The 20,277-nt window shown below is 43.7% G+C and overlaps 1 protein-coding gene and 1 long non-coding RNA gene across 2 annotated transcripts in view; one reads left to right on the top strand and one right to left on the bottom strand.

Moving 5' to 3' along the window:
• The first annotated feature begins 5,152 nt into the window (after positions 1–5,152).
• Positions 5,153–20,277, top strand: part of LOC130296988 (interleukin-17D-like) — a 31,112-nt gene continuing 15,987 nt past the window's right edge. Inside the window, exon 1 of the mRNA XM_056549116.1 lies at positions 5,153–5,338. Within this exon, the coding sequence (XP_056405091.1) occupies positions 5,327–5,338 (12 nt within the window). The 5' untranslated portion in view covers positions 5,153–5,326. The remainder of the gene's footprint in view (positions 5,339–20,277) is intronic.
• LOC130296989 (uncharacterized) overlaps positions 12,018–20,277 on the bottom strand; it is a 66,137-nt gene continuing 57,877 nt past the window's right edge. The window contains exons 3-4 of the long non-coding RNA XR_008849353.1: positions 12,569–12,814; positions 12,018–12,324 (exon numbers count right to left, since the gene is read on the bottom strand). This is a non-coding gene — a long non-coding RNA (uncharacterized LOC130296989). The remainder of the gene's footprint in view (positions 12,325–12,568; positions 12,815–20,277) is intronic.

The raw sequence follows: 20,277 nt of genomic DNA, 5'->3' as shown, positions 1-20,277 counted from the left end.
TGGAGCCTTGAGGACTGGGTTGGGGACCTCTGCTATAGACCATGTTGTGGAGCCTTGAGGACTGGGTTGGGGACCTCTGCTATAGACTATGTTGTGGAGCCTTGAGGACTGGGTTGGGGATCTCTGCTATAGACTATGTTGTGGAGCCTTGAGGACTGGGTTGGGGGCTTCGGCTATAGACCATGTTGGGTAGCCTTGAGGACTGGGTTGGGGACCTCTGCTATAGACCATGTTGTGGAGTTTTGAGGACTGGGTTGGGGACCTCTGCTATAGACCATGTTGTGGAGTTTTGAGGACTGGGTTGGGGACCTCTGCTATAGACCATCTTGTGGAGCCTTGAGGACTCGGTTGGGGGCCTCTGCTATAGACCATGCTGTGGAGCCTTGAGGACTGGGTTGGAGACCTCTGCTATAGACCATGTTGTGGAGTTTTGAGGACTTGGTTGGGGACCTCTGCTATAGACCATGTTGTGGAGCCTTGAGGACTGGGTTGGGGACCTCTGCTATAGACCATGTTGTGGAACCTTGAGGACTAGGTTGGGGACCTCTGCTATAGACCATGTTGTAGAACCTTGAGGACTGGGTTGGGGACCTCTGCTATAGACCATGTTGTGGGGCCTTGAGGACTGGGTTGGGGACCTCTGCTATAGACCATGTTGTGGAGCCTTGAGGACTGGGTTGGGGACCTCTGCTATAGACCATGTTGTGGAGCCTTGAGGACTGGGTTGGGGACCTCTGCTATAGACCATGTTGTGGAGCCTTGAGGATTGGGTTGGGGACCTCTGCTATAGACCATGTTGTGGAGCCTTGAGGACTGGGTTGGGGACCTCTGCTATAGACCATGTTGTGGGGCCTTGAGGACTGGGTTGGGGACCTCTGCTATAGACCATGTTGTGGAGCCTTGAGGACTGGGTTGGGGACCTCTGCTATAGACCATGTTGTGGGGCCTTGAGGACTGGGTTGGGGACCTCATTCCTAGATCACTAGAGAAGAAGTTGATATTTTTGAATGCCAAAAATCCCAGACATGATAGGATTGACTCTAGACCACCAGGGAGGTTGTACACCTGACCTTTTCCGTCACGGCCCATGATCTCGGCCTCTGATCTGATACGTTGGTTATAACCTGAAGATATTGGGCACCAATGAATCTCCTCCAACCCCAGCGCAGCCCACCGCCAGATACACCGCCATATATACCATATACACCGCCATACACACCGCCATATACACCGCCATGCACACCGTCATATATACCATATACACCGTCATATACACCGCCATACACACCCCCATACACATCTCCCTATACACCACCAGATACACCACCCTATACACCATCTTATACACCACCCTATACCCCGTTATATACACCGCCATATACACCACCCACACCCCTATATACACCGTCATATACACCACTATATACACCGTCATATACACCACCCTATACACCACTATATAGACCCTATACACCACCATATACACCGCCATACAGACCATATACACCACCATATACACCACATACACACCACCATAAACACCATATACACCACCATACAGACCATATACACCACCAAATACACCACCATATACACCACTTACACCATATACACCACCATGCACCACCCTATACACCGTCATATACACCATATACACCGCCATGTACACCACCCTATACACTGTCATATGCACCATATACACCACTCTATACGCCATATACACCGCCATATGCACCATATACACCACGTCATATACACCATATATGCCACCATATTCACCACATATACACCGTCATATACACCACTTTATAGACCATATACACCACCATATACACCATATACACCACTATATACACAACCATATACACCATATTCACCACATACACCGCTATATACACCACCAAATACACCACATATACACCATATACACCACTCTATTCACCAAATACACCACTTTATAGACCATATACACCACCATATAGACCATATACACCACATACACCACTATATACACCGCCATTTACACCACCCTATACACCGTCATATACACCACCATATACACCACATACACCGCCATATACACCACTATATACACCACCATATACACCGTTATATACACCGCCATATACACCACCATATACACCATATACAGCCTATAGACCACCATATACACCACCATATACAGCCTATAGACCACCATATACACCGCCATATACACCACCATATACAGCCTATAGACCACCATATACACCACATACAGCACCATATACACCATATTCACCACATACACCGCCATATACACCGCCATACAGACCATATACACCACCAAATACACCATTTACACCATATACACCACCATACACCACCCTATACACCGTCATATACACCATATACACCGCCATGTACACCGCCCTGTACACCGCCCTTTACACTGTCATATACACCATATACACCACTCTATATGCCATATACACCACCATATACACCACTCTATATGCCATATACACCGCCATATGCACCATATACACCACCCTATACACCACGTCATATACACCATATATACCAACATATTCACCACATATACACCGTCATATACACCATATGCACCCCTTTATAGACCATATACACCACCATATAGACCATATACACCCCATACACGACCATATACACCATATTCACCACATACACCGCCATATACACCATATACACCACCATATACACCACATACACCGCCATATACACACTCTATACACCAAATATACCACCTTATAGATCATATACACCACCATATAGACCATATACACCACATACACCACTATATACACCACCATATACACCACCATATACACCGCCATATACACCGCCATATACACCGCCATATACACCGCCATATACAGCCTATAGACCACCACATACACCACATACACCGCCATATACACCACCATTTACACCATATTCCCCACATACACCACCATATACACCGTCATATACACCACCATATACACCACGTCATATACACTATATATACCACCATATTCACCACATATACACCGTCATATACACCACTCTATACACCAAATACACCACTTTATAGACCATATACACCACATACATCGCCATATACACCGCCATATACACCATATTCACCACATGCACCGCCATATACACCGCCATATACACCGCCATATACACCATATTCACCACCATATACACCACATACACCACCATATACACCGCCATATACACCATATACACCACCATATACACCACATACACCGCCATATACACCAAATACACCACTTTATAGACCATATACACCATATACACCACCATATAGACCATATACACCACATACACCACTATATACACTATATACACCGCCATTTACACCGCCCTATACACCGCCCTATACACCGCCCTATACACCGCCCTATACACCGCCCTATACACCCTATAGACCCCCATATACACCACCATATACACCACCATATACTCCATCATATACACCGTCATATACACCATATACAGCACCATATACACCACCATATACACCATATTCACCACATACGCCGCCATATACACCACCATATACACCATATTCCCCACATACACCACCATATACACCGTCATATACACCATATACAGCCTATAGACCACCATATACACTGCCATATACAGCCTATAGACCACCATATACACCGCCATATACACCGCCATATACACCGCCATAAGCACCACCATATACAGCCTATAGACCACCATATACAGCACTATATACACCACCATATACACCGTTATATACACCGCCATATACACCGCCATATACACACCACCATATACACCGTTATATACACCGCCATTTACACCACCATATACAGCCTATAGACCACCATATACACCATATTCACCACATACACCGCTATATGCACCACCATATACACCATATTCCCCACATACACCACCATATACACCGTCATATACACCACCATATACACCACCATATACACCGTCATATACAGCCTATAGACCACCATATACACCGCCATATACAGCCTATAGACCACCATATATACTACCATATACACCACCACATACAGCCTATAGACCACCATATACACCACCATATACACCACATACAGCCTATAGACCACCATATACACCACCATATACAGCCTATAGACCACCATATACACCACATACACTGCCATATACACCACTATATACACCACCATATACACCGTTATATACACCGCCATATACACCGCCATATATACCATATACACCACTCTATACACCAAATACACCACTTTATAGACCATATACACCATATACACCACCATATAGACCATATACACCACATACACCACTATATACACCATGTACACCACCATATACACCACCATATACAGCCTATAGACCACCATATACACCATATTCACCACATACACCGCCATATGCACCACCATATACACCACCATTTACATCATATTCCCCACATACACCACCATATACACCGTCATATACAGCCTATAGACCACCATATACACCGCCATATACAGCCTATAGACCACCATATATACCACCATATACACCACCACATACAGCCTATAGACCACCATATACACCACCATTTACACCGTCATATACACCATATACACCACCATATACACCACATACAGCTTATAGACCACCATATACACCATATACACCGCCATATACACCGTCATATACACCGTCATATACAGCCTATAGACCACCATATACACCGCCATATACAGCCTATAGACCACCATATATACCACCATATACACCGTCATATACACCATATACACCGCCATATACACCGTCATATACACCGCCATATACAGCCTATAGACCACCATATATACCACCATATACACCACCATATACACCGTCATATACACCACATACAGCCTATAGACCACCATATACACCACCATATACACCACATACAGCCTATAGACCACCATATACACCATATACACCACCATATACAGCGCCATATAACACAGACCACACACTTTGTCGCCCTTTTCCTCGCAATAGCCCGATTTCTTGTAACACCTGAGGGGAGTACAAAGTGCAGTGACAGACCAGGGTGCGTCGTTACGATTTTCTGTTGGCCGCCGGCCAGGAACCTGTTCCTCCTCCTTCAGCTTCAGGTTTCAACAACATGAAGAAGAAGAAAAAAACGCAATGGGGAAGTTCAGTCACCGACCATCATTATTCATAGGCGGCACCTGACGGGAGGTTATAAAGGCGGCGAAGAGCTGCGCACCACAAACACGTCTCCTGGGTCCACGACATGACGGCCAAGGTGAGAAATACTTCATAATTGTGTAGAGATGGAACAGGGTGCACACAATGGGATTTACATAGGACTGCAGGTTCACTCAGCTAAAGGGGTTGTCCAGGAAGAGAGAAACTCTGCCCCCCTGTCCTCAGGCTGTGTGTGATATTACAACTGGGATCCATTCACTTCAATGTAACTGATCTGCAATACCACACACAACCTGAGGGCAGGGGGGGCGCTGTGTGACTATTCCTGGATCACCCCTTTATTATTTACTGAGTATCATCTCAGCGCGCAAACAAATCTGCTGCATCTGTAAGAATAAAATGTGTATTAAAAGTGTTATTCAGGATTAGCAAAACATAGATGCTCTTTTCCAGACACAGCATTATCTATCTCATATCTATCTCTTATATCTATCTATCTATCTATCTATCTCATATCTATCTATCTCATATCTATCTATCTTATATCTATCTATCTCATATCTATCTCTTATATCTATCTATCTATCTATCTTATATCTATCTCATATTTATCTATCTTATATCTATCTCATATCTATCTATCTCATATCTATCTATCTCATATCTATCTATCTCCTATCTATCTATCTTATATCTATCTATCTCATATCTATCTTATATCTATCTCATATTTATCTATCTTATATCTATCTATCTCATATCTATCTATCTATCTCTTATCTATCTATCTCTTATCTATCTATCTCATATCTATCTATCTCATATCTATCTATCTTATATCTATCTCATATTTATCTATCTTATATCTATCTATCTCATATCTATCTATCTCATATCTATCTATCTATCTATCTCATATCTATCTCATATCTATCTCATATCTATCTATCTCATATCTATCTCATATCTATCTCATATCTATCTCATATCTATCTATCTCATATCTATCTATCTATCTATCTCATATCTATCTATCTATCTATCTCATATCTATCTATCTCATATCTATCTATCTATCTATCTCATATCTATCTATCTCATATCTATCTATCTATCTATCTCAAATCTATCTATCTATCTATCTATCTATCTATCTCATATCTATCAATCTAATGCAAATAAAAACGGCACAACCAATATCCAGAAGAAAAGTGAGGTTAGGGGTGCCCGCATAGCTGGAACCTGGGTCCGTCGGTTCCTCAATCCAAACAATAGTAAATATGATGCAGCACTACACAAGTTGCAAAGAAAGGGTGGTTTTATTCCATCATGTGCATAGACAACGTTTCACCAGTCTCACACTTGAAAAAGCCAGCGTGAGACTGGTGAAACGTTGTCTATGCACATGATGGAATAAAACCAACCTTTCTTTGCAACTTGTGGAGTGCTGCATCATATTTACTATTATCTATCTCATATCTATCTATCTATCTCAAATCTATCTACCTATCTCATATCTATCTATCTCATATCTTTCTCATATCTATCTATCTATCTCATATCTATCTATCTATCTATCTATCTCATATCTATCTATCTATCTTATATCTATCTATCTCATATCTTTCTCATATCTATCTATCTATCTCATATCTATCTATCTCATATCTATCTCATATCTATCTATCTCATATCTATCTCATATCTATCTATCTCATATCTATCTCATATCTATCTCATATCTATCTCATATCTATCTATCTCATATCTTTCTCATATCTATCTATCTCATATCTATCTATCTCTGTCTCATATCTATCTGTCTCATATCTATCTCATATCTATCTATCTCATATCTATCTATCTCATATCTATCTATCTCATATCTATCTATCTCTGTCTCATATCTATCTGTCTCATATCTATCTATCTCATATATATCTCATATCTATCTATCTCATATCTATCTATCTCATATCTATCTATCTATCTATCTCATATCTATCTATCTGTCTCATATCTATCTATCTCATATCTATCTATCTGCTCTGTAGTCTCCAGATATATTGCAGAGATCAGCACAATATTCCTATATTGCGGATATTTCGTCTTCTATGTTGTTGGGGATGATGGTTGGAGTTGGGGAATCGTCCCATCATCCTCCTGGTTTGTACAGGTTCCATCCGATAAGATAAAACTAAACCATCCCCCATTTATATACTGAGATCAGCGCTCGTAGCTCTGTATAGGAGTTTCTGCGGATTTATGATTTCACTTTATTGCGTTACGGTCCCTGTCAAACATTTGTGAGGTTCCAACAGAGATGTGAAGATTGGGACCTCTGCACATTGGGTGGCAGCGGCCATAAATGTCCGGTCCCCGACCCCGTTTTGCCAGGTGAGATGGTCAGCGGGGGCCACAGACTGAAGGGAGAGCTGCACAAATTTACTCTGCATCCTCATAATAGTTATGTTTCGAAAATACCTTGAGATCATCCCAAGATAACCAAGAGCCTCAGTCCCGTGAAGACGCCTCATGTTGGCGAAACATGTCAGAGCGGCTAAAGAGTGTAAGCGATCGGCGGTTATTTGCTGGCATCACTGCTAAGCGATAATCCTTTCAGCACACAAAGTGTTCTTAATAATATTGACAATACACGCGATACAAAGTATCAGCCGTCGAATTAACAGATCACGGTAAATAAGTGGTGGCTGGTGGCGGCCATTCGGCTTATTCTCTATCGCACAGGGTAGAATTTCCATTTTCAATTAATTGGATAAAATTGGATGCAAAGTGGCGCAGTTTGAAAACTGCTGTGTAATTTGTTGGCACTATAGAAATACATATTATTATTATTATTATTATTAACAGTAATATTATTAATAATAATAATTTATATTAGTATTATTATTTAGATAATGGTATTGATGATTATTATTATTTATTAGTATAATTTTATTATTTATTAGTATTATTATATTTATTAGTATTATATTATTATTTATTTGTATTATTATTATTATTATTTTATTATTATTTATTTGTATTATTTTTATTATTAATATTATATTTATATTTATTTGTAGCATTTATTATTATTATTATTATTACTATATTTATTTGTATTATTAAATTTATTTGTATTATTATATTTATCTATATTTTTTATTATTATTATATTTATCTATTTAATTAAATTATTATTTTTATATTTATTTGTAGTATTTATTATTATTACTACATTTATTTGTATTATTATTATATTTATTTGTATAATTTTTTATTATTATTATTATTATATTTATTTGTAGCATTTATTATTATTATTATTATTATTACTATATTTATTTGTCTTATTATTATATTTATCTATTTTATTTAATTATTATTATATTTATTGGTAGTATTTATTATTATTATTACTACATTTATTTGTATTATTATATTTATTTGTATAATTTTTTATTATTATTATATTTATTTGTAGCATTTATTATTATTATAACTATATTTATTTGTATTATTATTATTATTATTATATTTATTTGTAGCATTTATTATTATTATTATTACTATATTTATTTGTATTATTATTATATTTATATTATTATTATATTTATCTGTATTATTTTATTATTATTTTTATTATTACTACATTTATTTGTATTATTATTATATTTATTTGTATTATTTATTATTACTATATTTATTTGTAGTATTTATTATTATTACTATATTTATTGGTATTATTATTATTTGTAAATATATTTATATGATACATGTTGTTCTCTCGTGAGCTGGAAAAGGTGGATACAGTCCTAGGAGACTCTTTCCTAGGACTGTATCCACCTTTTCCAGCCCACCGGAGCAACGGAAAGCTGAACTAATTTATGCAGGATAAGTCATCAACTGCCGAGCTGAGAAGTTCGTGACAAATCAAATTTACTGTAAATTCGCTCATCTCTAATGGGTACATTACTTCAGATTATTGACTTTCGCACCGCATTTTTGTCTTCGTTTCGCTGTTTCCGTTCCAGTACGTCATTAACTGTGTAATTTTGGACGCCAAATGAAAAAAAAAGAAACGTTACAGTAACTTTTTTTTTTATGCAAATCAAGCGGATTGGGCCATATGGCATATGTTTTCTATAATCTGTTAATGTTTTTGTTTTTTGTATTTTTTTTGCCAAAAAATGGTATATGTTAAATGGATACAAAAACAAAGCTGCGCTTTATTGTATCTTTATTGTATCACATGCCGCGCATATCTCACCAGGGTAAACTCTATTTATAAAGCTATAGAACCCGTTCACTGACTAATGCTGGTGCCAGGTACATAGGTGGAGCTGACTGTACGCTGCAATTACTGCACATACCCTGCATAATAGTGATCCCCGCTCTGTGACTAGCTGGGAGTTGTAGTGTTTAGGTTGGGGAATGCTGCCGTAATAACGCAGGAAATATATATATTTTTTGTCCGTTTTCACTTGACCAGTGGTGTCAAAACTGTGGACCTCCAGCTGTTGCAAAACTACAACTCCCAGCATGCCCGGACAGCCAACTGCTGGGAGTTGTAATTTTTACAATAGCTGGAGGTCCGCATTTTGGAAACCACTGCCCTATACATTGAGCAATGCAGTCAGGGCATGCTGGGAGTTGTATTGGTTTTCACTAAACCAGTGGTGTCAAAACTGTGTTGCAAAACTACAACTCCCAGCATGCCCGGACAACCAACTGCTGTCCGGGCATGCTGGGAGTTGTAGTTTTGCAATAGCTGGAGGTCCGCAGTTTGGAGACCACTGCCCTATACAATGAGTGATGCAGTCAGGACATGCTGGGAGTTGTAGTTGTGTAACATCTGGAGGTCCACAGTTTGGAGACCACTGTCCTATACAATGAGTGATGCAGTCAGGACATGCTGGGAGTTGTAGTTGTGTAACATCTGGAGGTCCACAGTTTGGAGACCACTGCCCTATACAATGAGTGAAGCAGTCAGGACATGCTGAGAGTTGTAGTTGTGTAACATCTGGAGGTCCACAGTTTGGAGACCACTGCCCTATACAATGAGGAATTCAGTCAGGACATGCTGGGAGTTGTAGTTTAGCAACAGCTGGAAGCTCCTCAGTTTGGAGACCACTGCCCTATACAATGAGCAATTCAGTCAGGGCATGCTGGGAGTTGTAGTTTAGCAACAGCTGGAGCTCCTCAGTTTGGAGACCACTGCCCTATACAATGAGCGATGCAGTCAGGGAATGCTGGGAGTTGTGGTTTTGCAACAGCTGGAGCTCCTCAGTTTGGAGACCACTGGAATTTGTGGTTTTGCACACATTCTTTTTTATTATAGTTGATCACCTTCTTCTTCTGGCAGCTCAGTATCTGTCAATGTGAACAGTATCCAGTGTCTGACCATAAGCTTCATGTTACTACCCCGCAGATGATCCTTAGTCCTAGTCCGTTCCACCTGGCACTTTGCTACTATGTTATGTGTTGTTTGTCTGGAGATTATCGCAGCCCGTATCCCGCTCACTCAATCCGCTCGCTCATAAATACAGGAAGGAGATATCGATCAGGAACTAAAGTGGAATTTTACAGCTTAGCAACCGTATGTAAATGTTCAATGTGAGTCAATAAATAGACATCCCTCCAGATCCGGAGTGCGGACCCCACATTACCTCCCAGTGTCCCCACTATAGAGCTCTGCTGGGCGGCCTTGCTCTATGACCAGTACCCCCTCTGTATCTGTACGTCTACGCCATTGTTTATGACCGCATGCTGCAGGTACTGGTATGTTTTATCGTGAACTTGGATTACCCCAGCCATGGAAGACGAGCGTGCGTTATACTGGGGAGTAAAGGGTTAACCTGGTGCTGTCCAGCTGCGTTAGTCATCAGGGTGGCGCAGGTTAAGAAAAAATGTTCTGTGTGAAAAACGGGTCACCTGAGAGGCGAGCGCGCAGCTGCCCGACAAGAGACAGAAGAAACGCGATAGCCCCCTGGAACTGCATCCGTATTACCCTTTAAAGGGTTTATCCAGGATTACATAAATAGCGCCACTCCTGTCCTTAGGTCGTGTCTGGTATTACAACTTGGCTTCATTAACTGAGCTGCAATAACACACCTAACCTGAGGACAGGGGTGGCGCTGTTATTTGAAGAAATGAGCTCTGTTTCTCTAATCCTGGATAACCCCTTTAAATAGAAGAAAAAAACATACTTACCTAGCACCGGTCCTCCACTGCTCCTGTTCCTACCCGTCCGGTCTCCTGATCTTCTATCTTCTTCCTGCTTCGGTAAAGAACCTGCCCGCTCAGCCAATCACTGGTCAAGATGGAACACCCCTGCAGCCAGTGATTGGCTGATCTGGCAGGTCCTGCACCCAGCACTCGTCTGTGAACGAGAGAGAAGATCAAGGGATCGGACGGAGGTGAAAAGGAGCTGCGTGGGAGCGGGGAAAGGTAAGTATGTTTTTTTTTTTTCCTATTTCCCTCCCTCCCGAGCAGTACATGTTTTTTTTTAATTTTAAAATCCTTTTAGGCTGAAAACATGTGTTTTTGCAAAACAAACAAAAAAAAGTCTCCCAAAGTTACCATAGTCGCTGCAGAACCGTTTTGTGTTTTTTTTTTTTTTTTTTTTTTTTTAATGGCAGAATTCTCCAGGTATCATGTTTTTTGTGATTGTTTTTTTTCACATTTTTTTTCTTTCATAGGAAAAAACACCATGTTGGCCTGTGTTTCGATTTTTTTAGAACCGCAGAAAAAGAAAAAAAAATCTATACCAATACAAACTATTTATTTTTCAACTTTTTTTAAATGCCACAAAAACTGTGACACAGAACACGAAAACAAAAAAAAATAAGGGACACAAAAGTTTTTCGGCCGATCCACCGTACGCGGGACTTTCCTATTTTCTGTTCTTGACTTGTTTGGTCGACTTTAGCCAGAAATATTCTTTATCTTCTTGAGATAAAATGGCCGAATATTTGGGGAATCTGGAAGATCCGGTTCCGCTGGAGGAGAGTTCTCGAGCGTTTAGATATATCGCTGACAGTTCCAGAAGTGACAAAAGTGACAAGTTCAGGGCGAGCGCTATAATAAACACGGCCGAAAAAACAAGCAAACGATTGAGGGTAAACACGCGTAAAATGATTGTTTAAGGCAGTGATTTCAAACTAGGGTGCCTCCAGCTGTTGCAAATCTACAACTTCCAGCATACCCGGACAGCCAACGGCTGTCCAGCCATGCTGGGAGTTGTTGTATTGCAACAGCTGCCGGGGTGCTTTTCGAAAACCACTGCATTAAGGTATAAAATGAGAGGGAAGCCTTGATTTACCTTTTTAGGGATAGTGCGGATCCTCTGGAGGAGGCTGAAAGGCTTCTGGCTGTCCGGCATGCTGAAAGTTGTTGTCTTGCAACAGCTGCAGGGCTGCAGTTTGAAGACCACTACATCGAGGGATGGAATGAAAGGGAAGCCTTGATTTACCTTTCAGGGACAGTATGGATCCTCTGGATGAGGATGAAAGGCCTATGGCTTTCCGGGCATGCTGGAAGTTGTAGTTTTTAAACAGATGGAGGCACCCTGGTTAGGAAACACTGGTTTAAGAGCAAAACAATAGCTGCAGATTTTAGCTTTGTGATATATAATGTTCATAACTATGAGGACTCTGAATACTATTCTATGGGGCTACAGACGGGACTATAGAAGCTGCCATAGATGTGAGGAATTGCTTGGCTCAGCCTCTGGACTCTTTGTATATGATAGGTCGCTGCCAGACACGTTTGGTCTTTTGCATAGACATAAGATTGTTTGCTCATTCATCTACAGGAATCTTCTGTAATAACATTAACACCAATGCTCTGACCCATCATGGACTCCAGAGAGCTCTGACCCATCATACATGGACTCCACAGAGCTCTGACCCATCATACATGGACTTCACAGAGCTCTGACCCATCATACATGTACTCCACAGAGCTCTGACCCATCATACATGGACTACACAGAGCTCTGACCCATCATACATGGACTCCACAGAGCTCTGACCCATCATACATGGACTTCACAGAGCTCTGACCCATCATACATGTACTCCACAGAGCTCTGACCCATCATACATGGACTACACAGAGCTCTGACCCATCATACATGGACTCCACAGAGCTCTGACCCATCATATATGGACTCCACAGAGCTCTGACCCATCATACATGGACTCCACAGAGCTCTGACCCATCATACATTGACTCCACAGAGCTCTGACCCATCATACATGGACTCCACAGAGCTCTGACCCATCATACATGGACTCCATAGAGCTCTGACCCATCATACATGGACTCCATAGAGCTCTGACCCATCATACATGGACTCCATAGAGCTCTGACCCATCATACATGGACGGCACAGAGCTCAGACCCATCATGGACTTCAAAGAGCTCTGAGCCATCGTACATGGACTTCATAGAGCTCTGAGCCATTGTACATGGACTTCATAGAACTCTGACTCATCATACATGGACTGCAAACAGCTCTGACCCATCATACATGGATTCCACAGAGTTCTGACCGATCATGGACTCCTTAGAGCTCAGACCCATCATACATGGACTCCACAGAGCTCTGACCCATCATGGACTCCAAAGAGCTCAGACCCATCGTACATGGACTTCATAGAGCTCTGACCCATCATACATGGACTGCACAGAGCTCTGACCCATCATACATGGACTCCACAGAGCTCTGGTCCATCATACATGGACTCCACAGAGCTCTGACCCATCACACATGGACAGCACAGAGCTCAGACCCATCATGGACTTCACAGAGCTCTGAGCCATCGTACATGGACTTCATAGAGCTCTGAGCCATCGTACATGGACTTCATAGAGCTCTGACTCATCATACATGGACTTTACAGAGCTCTGACCAATCATACATGGACTGCACAGAGCTCTGACCCATCATAAATGGACTCCACAGAGCCCTGACCCATCATAAATGGACTGCACAGAGCTCTGACCCATCATACATGGACTCCACAGAGTTCTGACCAATCATGGACTCCAAAGAGCTCAGACCCATCATACATGGACTCCACAGAGCTCTGACCCATCATGGACTCCACAGAGCTCAGACCCATCGTACATGGACTTCAAAGAGCTCTGACTCATCATACATGGACTGCACAGAGCTCTGACCCATCATAAATGGACTCCACAAAGCTCTGACCCATCATACATGGACTCCACAGAGTGCTGACCCATCATGGACTCCACAGAACTCTGACCCATCATACATGGACTCCACAGATCTCTTGCCCATCATACATGGACTCCACAGAGCTCTGACCCATCATACATGGACTCCAAAGAGCTCAGACCCAACATGGACTCCACAGAGGTCTGACCCATCATACATGGACTGCACAGAGCTCTGACCCATCATGCATGGACTCCACAGAGCTCTGACCCATCATACATGGAACCACAGAGCTCTGACCCATCATACATGGACTTCAGAGAGCTCTGATCTATCATACATGGACTCCAAAGAGCTCAGACCCAACATTGACTCCACAGAACTTTGACCCATCATACATGGACTCCACAGAGCTCTGACCTATTATGGACTTCATAGAGCTCAGATCCAACATGGACTCCACAGAACTCTGACCCATCATACATGGATTCCACAGAACTCTGACCCATCATGGACTCCACAGAGCTCTTACCCATCATACATGGACTCCACAGAGCTCTGAGCCATCATACATGGATTACATAGAGCTCTGACCTATCATGGGCTCCACAGAGGTCTGACCCATCATACATGGACTGCACAGAGCTGTGACCCATCATGCATGGACTCCATAGAGTTCTGACCCATCATACATGGACTCCACAGAGCTCTGACCTATCATGGACTCCACAGAGCTCTGACCTATCATGCATGGACTCCACAGAGCTCTGACCCATCATACATGGACTCCACAGAGCTCTGACCCATCATACATGGACTCCACAGAGCTCTGACCCATCATACATGGACTCCACAGTGCTCTGACCCATCATACATGGGCTCCACAGAGCTCTGACCCATCATACATGGGCTCCACAGAGCTCTGACCCATCATACATGGACTCCACAGAGCTCTGACCCATCATACATGAACTCCACACAGCTCTGACCCATCATACATGGACTCCACAGAGCTCTGACCTATCATGCATGGACTCCAAAGAGCTCTGACCCATCATACATGGACTCCACAGAGTTGTGACCCATCATACAAGGACTCCACAGAGCTCTGACCTATCATGGACTCCACAGAGCTCTTACCTATTATGGAGTCCACAGAGCTCTTACACATCATACATGGACTCCATAGAGTTCTGACATATCATGGACTCCAAAGAGCTCTGACCCATCATGCATGGACTCCACAGAGCTCTGATCTATCATGCATGGACTCCACAAAACTCTGACCCATAATGGACTCCAAAGAGCTCTGAACCATCATACATGGACTCTACAGAGCTCTGACCCATCATACATGGACTCCACAGAGCTCTGACCTATCATGCATGGACTCCACAAAGCTCTGACCCATCATGGACTCCACAGAGCTCTGACCCATCATACATGAACTCTACAGAGCTCTGACCCATCATACATGGACTCCACAGAGCTCTGACCCATCATGCATGGACTCCACAGTGCTCTGACCCATCATACATGGACTCCACAGTGCTCTGACCCATCATTCATGGACTTCACAGAGCTCTGACCTATCATGGACTTCACAGAGCTCTGACCCATCATACATGGACTCCACAGAGCTCTGACCCATCATACATGGACTCTACAGAGCTCTGACCCATCATACATGGACTCCACAGAGGTCTGACCCATCATACATGGACTGCACAGAGCTGTGACCCATCATGCATGGACTCCATAGAGTTCTGACCCATCATACATGGACTCCACAGAGCTCTGACCTATCATGGACTCCACAGAGCTTTGACCTATCATGGACTCCACAGAGCTCTGACCTATCATTCATGCATAGACTCCACACAGTTCTGACTCATCAGACATGGACTCCACAGAGCTCTGACCTATCATGCATGGACTCCACAGAGCTCTGACCCATCATACATGGACTCCACAGAGTTGTGACCCATCATACGTGGACTCCACAGAGCCCTGACCAATCATGCATGGACTCCACAGAGTTCTGACCCATCATACATGGACTCCACACAGCTCTGACCTATCATACATGGACTCCACAGAGCCCTGACCCATCATGCATGGACTACATAGAGCTTTGACCCATCATACATGGACTCCACAGAGCCCTGACCCATCATAGACTCCACAGAGTTCTGACTCATCATAAATGGACTCCACAGAGCTCTGATACATCATACATGGACTCCACAGAGCTCTGACCCATCATACATGGACTCCACAGAGCTCTGACCCATCATAAATGGACTCCACAGAGCTGTGACCCATCATACATGAACTCCACAGAGCTCGGACCCATCATGGACTCCACAGGGTTCTGACCTATCAATCATGGACTCCACAGAGCTCTTACCTATCATGCATGGACTCCATAGAGCCCTGACCCATCATACATGGACTCCACAGAGCTGTGACCCATCATACATGAACTCCACAGAGCTCGGACCCATCATGGACTCCACAGGGTTCTGACCTATCAATCATAGACTCCACAGAGCTCTGACCCATCATGGTCTCCTCAGAGTTCTAACTCATCATAAATGGACTCCACACAGCTCTGACCCATAATACATGGACTCCACACTTCTCTGACCCATCATGGACTTCACAGAGCTCTGACTCATCATACATGGACTCCACAGAGCCCTGACCCATCATGAATGGTCTCTACAGAGCCCTGACCCATCATACATGGTCTGCACAGAGCTCAGACCCATCATACATGGACTACATTGAGCCCTAACCCACCATACATGGACTCCACAAAGCCCTGACCAATCATACATGGACTCCATTGAGCCCAGACCCATCATACATGGACTCCACAGACCCCTGACCCATCATACATGAACTCCACAGAGCTCTGACCCATCGTACATGGACTACATGAAGCTCTGACCCGTCATGGACTCCAGAGATTTCTGACCCATCATACATGGACTCCACAGAGCTCTGAGCCATCATTGACTCCAGAGAGTTCTGACCCATCATACATGGACTCCACAGAGCCCTGACCCATCATACATGGACTCCCTAGAGCTCTGACCCATCATACATGGACTCCCTAGAGCTCTGACCCATCATACATGGACACCACAGAGCTCTGACCCATCATACATGGACTACATGGAGCTCTGACCCATCATACATGGACTCCACAGAGCTCTGACTCATCATATATGGACTCCACAGAGCTCTGACCCATCATCCATGGACTCCACAGAGCTCTGACCCATCATGGAGTCCACAGAGCTCTGACCCATCATACATGGAGTACATGGAGCTCTGACCCATCATATATGGACTCCACAGAGCTCTGACCAATCATACATGGACTACATGGAGCTCTGACCCATCATACATGGACTCCACAGAGCTCTGACCCATCATGGACTCCAGAGAGTTCTGACCCATCATACATGGACTCCACAGAGCTCTGACCCACCATGGACTCCAGAGAGTTCTGACCTATCATACATGGACTCCACAGAGCCCCATCATACATGGACTACATGGAGCTCTGAGCTATCATACATGGACTACATGGAGCTATGACTCATCATACATGGTCTCCACAGAGCCCTGACCCATCATACATGGTCTGTGCAGAGCTCTGACCCATCATACATGGACTACATTGAGCCCTAACCCACCATACATGGACTCCACAAAGCCCTGACCAATCATACATGGACTCCATTGAGCCCTGACCCATCATACATGGACTCCATTGAGCCCTGACCCATCATACATGGACTCCACAGAGCCCTGACCCATCATACATGAATTCCACAGAGCTCTGACCCATTGTACATGGACTCCACAGAACTTTGACCCATCATACATGAACTCCACAGAGCTCTGACCCATTGTACATGGACTCCACAGAACTTTGACCCATCATACATGGACTCCACAGAGCTCTGACCCATCATACATGGACTCCACAGAGCTCTGACCCATCATGGACTCCAGAGAGTTCTGACCCATCATACATGGACTCCACAGAGCCCTGACCCATCATATATGGACTACATGGAGCTCTAACCCATCATACATGGACTCCACAGAGCCCTGACCCATCATACATGGACTCCACAGAGCCCTGACCCATCATGGACTCCACAGACCTCTGACCCATCATACATGGACTACATGGAGCTCTGAGCTATCATACATGGACTACATGGAGCTCTGACTCATCATACATGGACTCCACAGAGCCCTGACCCATCATGCATGGTCTCCACAGAGCCCTGACCCATCATACATGGTCTGCACAGAGCTCTGACCCATCATACATGGACTACATTGAGCCATAACCCACCATACATGGACTCCACAAAGCCCTGACCAATCATACATGGACTCCATTGAGCCCTGACCCATCATACATGGACTCCATTGAGCCCTGACCCATCATACATGGACTCCACAGAGCCCTGACCCATCATACATGAACTCCACAGAGCTCTGACCCATTGTACATGGACTCCACAGAACCCTGACCCATCATGGACTCTACAGAGCTCTTACCCATCATACATGGACTACATGGAGCTCTGACCTATCATACATGGAGTGCATGGAGCTCTGACCAATCATACATGGACTCCATTGAGCCCTGACCCATCATACATGGACTCCAAAGAGCTCTGACCCATCATACATGGACTCCACAGAGCCCTGACCCATCATGGACTCCACAGAGCTCTGACCCATCATACATGGACTACATGGAGCTCTGACCTATCATACGTGGACTACATGGAGTTCTGACCCATAATACATGGACTCCACAGAGCTCTTACCCATCATACATAGACTCCACAGAGCGCTGACGTATCATGCATGGACTCCACAGAGCTCTGACGTATCATGCATGGACTCCACCGAGCTCTGACCCATCATGGACTCCACAGAGTTCTGACCCATCATACATGGACTCCACAGAGTTCTGACCCATCATGCATGGATTCCACAGAGCCCTGACCCATCATACATGGACTACATGGAGCTCTGACCCATCATACATGGACTCCATTGAGCCCTGACCCATCATACATGGACTCCACAGAGCCCTGACCCATCATACATGAACTCCACAGAGCTCTGACCCATTGTACATGGACTCCACAGAACTTTGACCCATCGTACATGGACTCCACAGAGCTCTGACCCATCGTACATGGACTCCACAGAGCTCTGACGTATCATGCATGGACTCCACCGAGCTCTGACCCATCATGGACTCCACAGAGTTCTGACCCATCATACATGGACTCCACAGAGTTCTGACCCATCATGCATGGATTCCACAGAGCCCTGACCCATCATACATGGACTACATGGAGCTCTGACCCATCATACATGGACTCCATTGAGCCCTGACCCATCATACATGGACTCCACAGAGCCCTGACCCATCATACATGAACTCCACAGAGCTCTGACCCATTGTACATGGACTCCACAGAACTTTGACCCATCGTACATGGACTCCACAGAGCTCTGACCCATCGTACATGGACTCCACAGAGCTCTGACCTATCATGCATGGACTCCACCGAGCTCTGACCCATCATGGACTCCACAGAGTTCTGACCCATCATACATGGACTCCACAGAGTTCTGACCCATCATGCATGGATTCCACAGAGCCCTGACCCATCATACATGGACTACATGGAGCTCTGACCCATCATACACGGACTCCATAGAGCTCTGACTCATCATAGATGGACTCAGGAGAGCTCTGACCCATCATACATGGACTCCACAGAGCT

The sequence above is a fragment of the Hyla sarda genome, chromosome 12 (genome assembly GCF_029499605.1).
Source record: "Hyla sarda isolate aHylSar1 chromosome 12, aHylSar1.hap1, whole genome shotgun sequence".
NCBI classification, from domain to species: Eukaryota; Metazoa; Chordata; class Amphibia; order Anura; family Hylidae; genus Hyla; species Hyla sarda.
Note: the sequence above shows the minus strand (reverse complement) of the source record. Positions and strands in the feature narration are given on the sequence as shown.